Here is a 6,123-nt window from a genome sequence, read left to right as displayed (position 1 = left end):
TACATACATACATACATACATACATACATACATATATACATGTATATATACATAAATATATATACATAAATATATATATATATATATAATTATATATATATAATATATATATATATATATATATATATATATATATATATATATATATATATATACTTTAATTTATTTATTTATTTATATTTACTACAACGTAATTAACGTTGACCGTATACAAGTGTGAGAGCTTATGAAATCTTATGTATTTTTGTTTATTTGGACAACGATCAGATTTTATCATTTGTGTATATTCTCATATTCTCGCTCTCTTAACATTTCTGCTTCTTGAAAATTGATTGGAAATCGTAAAGTAAAATCGATGTATGTAATGTGTACGAATTGTCTTCAAGTGTTTACTATTCCTAAGAATGGAAAAAATTAACCTATATCTTTAAATGTGTTCCAGTAATCTAAAACAGTCTTATAAATGAATATTATCAATAAGCACTTTTAAATCACCTCGGAAATATGTCTAAACGCTTCCCGCTAATCCCAGTTATTCAAGATAACATGATTATTACTACCAAGCTAAGCAATTTTACTAATGCTAATCACTCTGGAGAAAATTATTATGCCCAAGCAATTAACTGATTCACATCGGTCGAATAAAATATTAATTTTATCCCTCAGAATTTTCACCTAATTGTAGTCGTTATTTCTAAGCATTTCCAGCCAATTCTTGTTAAGGAAAATTAGTAATATCAACAGAAGATTTGCAAGTAATCCTAATCACTTGAGAGAGGGAGAATTACAACTTTAATTTCCGTCGAGTATTTCCAGCTAAACCTAACCCACCCTGAGGAACTGGAAGTGGCACAACCACTTTTATCTTTAAATCTGTCACTTCCCACAGACCTTTAAAAAGAAGTTAGAAAACTCGGATGCAGCAGTAGAAATCGGAGACGGGCAGGACCCGTCACGGCAGAGAACATTTTAGAAAACATTCCCGGATAGCCAGAGCCGCGCGTTTGGCGGCGGCGGCGGCGGCACCTCGGTATCAGCCCTATTACGAAAAATCAGTCCGTGTTTGTGATCGGTCTAGAATTTCACCCACCTGCTTCATCCAGTTGAAGGACTTCATTGTAGCGAGGTTCCTGCGGGGTGCTGTCAATAGAACATTTTTCTTCTTCTCGCGGGAGCAAGAGAAGAACTTGGGGAGCTTCTCTCGACGTCTTCTTCTTCTTCTTCTTCTTCTTCTGCTCCTTCGTCTTCTTCTTCTTCTTCTTTGGCGTCTTCTCGCGTCCGTATTTCGAGAACCGAACGTTTAACACAACGCAACTGAGTCCGGAAGCCGACTAAACGTTTCGAGCAGTCACATCGGCGTCAGATCTGCGTACAATCGTTTCCTACCCGTCGCGCGAATCTCACGCTGTTGTTGCAACTATCGCAGCAGTGAACGAAGCTAACAGCAGCGACAAGCAGTTTGTATGTCATGGTAAAACAACAACAAGTCTCACTTTGCGGTGCTTTTTGAAATGGAATGAGTTCATCTCGCGATGCTTGCAGTTTGTAAACAAACCAGTCAGTCCCCGAGAGCGTATTGTCTCTACACTACTGTCACCGTGCGAATATCGTCCAAGACTGAACAGGTAGTAGTTTCGTTGAGATACTCTACATCTTTCTAGTGAGACAGAGAGAGGAGGAAAGAGAGAGAGAGGGAGAGAGAAACAGAGAGGGAGTGGTAGAGATGCTACGGTGTCCGTGGTTCGCCCGAAGGAGGCGCGCTAGTACCAAGGGGCACCAAAGTGGTTGGCACACTCAACCCTGCCCCTACCAACACTGAACTGGGCAGCGTCGCAGTCTCGCTCACATATACACGCTGCTTCTTCTATCGAGCGCCCTTCTCTCTCTCTCTCTCTCTCTCTCTCTCTCTCTCTCTCTCTCTCTCTCTCTCTCTCTCTCCTTTCCGACCTTAAACCCTTTCTTCTTTGCATTTTTCCTCACTTTTTTATCATTCTCCTTCTGTGTAAGGCACGGCTAAGCGCTCTTTCTCTTCTGCTTTCTTTTTCTCTCGTGTTTATCTTGTTTATAGAAATTTTGCTTTCAGAGGAATAGTTGCTCTTTTTTTTCTTTAATTCGTTTCCATAATTGAACAGAGTATGTGGTTAGTATTTAGACAGGGCATTGAAAGCCTGAATATTTATTAATCTGTTTCTTTCACTCTCTCTCTCTCTCTTTCTCTCTCTCTCTCGTTCACCTTTCTTCTGCCTCCCTCTGGAACGTTCCAAACTCTCCTTTTCTCTCTCTCTCTCTCTCTCTCACTTTGGTTGCGCTCAAAACTCTCTCTCTCTCTCTCTCTCTCTCTCTCTCTCTCTCTCTCTCTCTCTCACACACACATTCTTGGGGGCGTTCCAAACACACTCTCTCTCTCTCTCTCTCTCTCATTCCTGGTGACGTTCCAAACACTCTCTCTCTCTCTCTCTCTCTCTCTCTCTCTCTCTCTCTCTCTCTCTCTCTCTCTCTCGCCCATTCTTGGGTGTGATCAAAACACACACTCTCTCTCCCTCACTCGACCATTCTTGGGGGCGTTCCAAACACTAACCTCTCTCTCTCTCTCTCTCTCTCTCTCTCTCTCTCTCTCTCTCTCTCTCTCTCTCTCTCTCATTCTTGGGGGCGGTCAAACACACACACTCTCTCTCACTCGCCCATTCTTGGGGGCGCTCCAGACACTACACACACACTCTCTCTCTCTCTCTCATCTTGGGGGCGTTCCAAACACACACACACACTCTCACTTACTCGCCCATTCTTGGGGGCGTTCCAAACACTACACTCTCTCTCTCTCTCTCTCTCTCTCTCTCTCTCTCTCTCTCAGTAAGGTCCTCGAGTACGTCACTACCCGCTCCAGCAGTTACGCAATACATCGCTCGCTAATTCGCTAACGCCTTCGATTTTCCCACCTCGGACGAAACTGGTTGAAATGGGTGTGAGTTGGGCGAAAAGATTATCCAATAAATCCACGCAATAATATGCGCATAGTTCTCTCTTTTTCTTTTTTTTTTTTTGCCAGGAATTCGGTTCGCTTTATGCATAAATTCGTGATTTATAATTTCGTTTTATTAAATGTTTTTTATTCTTCCTCTGTGGCGATATTTGCGGTATTGTAGTGATTGCAATACTTTAAGAAACAGTGGTTCGTGTTTTCTGTTGTGTTGGTAAAGTTGCTGGAACTGTTAAATTTGTTGTAGCTTATAGTGCAATATGTATACACACATATGTATATATATCTATCTATCTATCTATCTGTCTATATATATCTATTTATCTATCTATATATATATATATATATATATATATATATATATATATATATATATATATATATATATATATATATATATATATAAATGTTTGCGTGTGTTTTTGTGTATTTTTCAGCAGTTAAAATATGACTCTTGCAGTGAATAATGTGTTGATTTACTCTGGAGTCGCCAGCTGTTATGGGAACCGGCTTAATATATATTATATATATATATATATATATATATATATATATATATATATTTATATTTATATATATATATATATATATGTATATATGTGTGTGTGTGTGTATATATATTATATATATATTTATATGGGTGTGTGTGTAATGGCCCATATATATATATATATATATATATATATATATATATATATATATATATATATATATATATATATATATATATATATATATATATATATATATATATATATATATATATGTATGTATGTGCAATATTGGAACATCTTTAGTATAGCTATCTGCCCATTTTTCATTTTCCTTTATGTTGTATAAATTCTGTAATGTACAAGACATTTTTCCCCATCTTTTTTAGCATTAGTCGTGACGTTCTTTGTGGTGGTCGAAAAATTTCCTGCTCTCTCTCTCTCTCTCTCTCTCTGTCTCTCTCTCTCTCTCTCTCTCTCTCTCTCTCTCTCTCTCAGTTAATTAGTTTTTTCATGGCACGTAATGGAAAACTATTTCTGAAAGCATGGCCAGTGATTTAAATTGATACTGCTGAATTTTAGAGATGATTAATAAAACCGTAAGCAAGTTCTGATATCACATATTGTCTTATCTAGAGCAGTTTCCTGCCTTGTTGTCAGTGAGGTGACAGAGTCAATAAATTTCCCCCGAGAGGCTTAGATAACTAATGGTTCAGCTTCCAATGTTCTCTGTGGGTCTTCACGTATCAACCATGGCGCAGTCTAGTAGAACCGATTAATTAAAAGTTTTAAACCACTGAAGAAGGGCTGTGCTTTGCCGTAGAGTTCAACAGTTTTCCATTTTACCGAAAAGCCTCATTTCCATTAAAGATTACATCCCCGTAGGGGGGCAGCGCCGTCAGTGTGCCTCATGCGGTGCACTGTAGGCATTACTGAAGGTTCTTTGCAGCGTGCCTTCGGCCCCTAGCTGCAACCCCTTTCGTTCCTTTTACTGTACCTCCTTTCATATTCTCTTCCTTCCATCTTACTTTCCTCAACCCTCTCCTAACAATTGATTCATAGTGCAACAGTGAGGTTTTCCTCGTGTTACACCTTTCGAACCTTTTTACTGTCAATTTCCTTTTCAGCGGTGAATGACCTCATAGGTCCCAGCGCTTGGCCTTTGGATTAAATTCTATATTCAGTTCCATTCAATTAAAGATTACATGGTCAGCTGAGATTGGAATTCGCGATTTAAAAACGCCCATTTAGCTGACATAAGAAGTTTTCTATGTTTGAGCATTCTTTGAATGTTCCTCGGTTATTAAATTCCACCAAGTTACGTGGAAGTTATTATCATTCATGTTATCCTAATTCCTAATCGAATTATCCTTACTACTCATATTTCTCTCCGGGAAGTGACATAAAAAACTTAGCCCTTATTAGGTAGCTTCATTGGCTATATTCCAAAAAAAAAAAAAAAACACTGTGCCCAATAAAAGACAAGTTCTTTTTCGTAAATCTGAATAGCCCTTATTATATATATCTTCAGTGCCCATATTCCGAAAAAAAATATTGTGCCCAATAAAAGAATTTCTTTCTCGTAAATTTGAAACACTTGGGCCAGGAAAATGTCCAGTGATTCAATTAAATAATTACCTTGTGTATATCGCAAAATATTTTTAGAGTAAATACCCTACGATATTACCATGGCTACGACCCCCATCATTAATATTTATTATATGTATTATATGACTCCATCCACAAAAATATAACATATTACTTCCTTCATCCATGAATTCAAAAGGAAACAGAATTCCGAAACTGAGCAGACTCCTCCCAAAGAAGACATGGCCAAGGAAATTTAAAAACCAGATAGCACAAATAATAAGAAATGCTTTCTTATTATGCATATTAAACTCGCACATGCATTTCCCCTCCCTGCGTGCTCGCGTGCCGGCATACCTGGCATAACTATGCCCTTATTTGGGAAAGTAAAAAGAATGCGTTGGTGTGCCCTGGGGGTGGGAGGTGGGTCAGAGGGAGAGGGGAGGGGGAGATTATGCTTTTGGTCAAAGGGGGAATGGGTGTGGGGGTGGGGGGTTGCTTGGCAGTGGTGGGTAGTGGGGGGGGTAGGGGGTTGTTGTAAGATGACGTAATACATGACAGATTCTGGGTAAATAATCTTGGTTGAAACCTGATGGAAATGAAAGTTGATTTCACTCTCTCTCTCTCTCTCTCTCTCTCTCTCTCTCTCTCTCTCTCGGTGATATCGCATTAGGGAAAACAAGGTAAAAGAGAAAAGCAATGAAATAAGGGGGAAATAAGGTAAATGAACTAAGAGAGAGAGAGAGAGAGAATTATTATTATAAATGCTTCCTAATGCACAGTCGTTGCTTTGCAGAACCAAAATGGCAATAGAAAGTTCCCCTTAAGTAACTGCAGTCAACAAATTTCAGAAACACAAAAAAAATATCTTTGTAAATTGTTGTCTTACTTTCTTTCTCTTTTGGTATTTTTGCTTCGAAAGGTTTATTTTCATTATGAATATGATAAATGGGGTCTGTGATTTTCTCCCTCTCTCTCTCTCTCTCACTCTTTGCTTTCTCTCTGTGTGTACACATACATACAGACACACATGTATGTATATATATACACATAAACACACAGACACAC

General features: G+C 38.3%; 1 protein-coding gene across 1 annotated transcript in view; it reads right to left on the bottom strand.

Annotated features, from left to right (window-relative positions):
* LOC136847290 (mucin-2-like) overlaps positions 1 to 1,930 on the bottom strand; it is a 90,163-nt gene extending 88,233 nt beyond the window's left edge. Inside the window, exon 1 of the mRNA XM_067118826.1 lies at positions 1,091 to 1,930. Within this exon, the coding sequence (XP_066974927.1) occupies positions 1,091 to 1,117 (27 nt within the window). The 5' untranslated portion in view covers positions 1,118 to 1,930. The remainder of the gene's footprint in view (positions 1 to 1,090) is intronic.
* Between the last annotated feature and the right edge of the window lie 4,193 nt (positions 1,931 to 6,123).

This window comes from Macrobrachium rosenbergii, chromosome 16 (genome assembly GCF_040412425.1).
Source record: "Macrobrachium rosenbergii isolate ZJJX-2024 chromosome 16, ASM4041242v1, whole genome shotgun sequence".
Taxonomy (NCBI): Eukaryota; Metazoa; Arthropoda; class Malacostraca; order Decapoda; family Palaemonidae; genus Macrobrachium; species Macrobrachium rosenbergii.
Note: the sequence above shows the minus strand (reverse complement) of the source record. Positions and strands in the feature narration are given on the sequence as shown.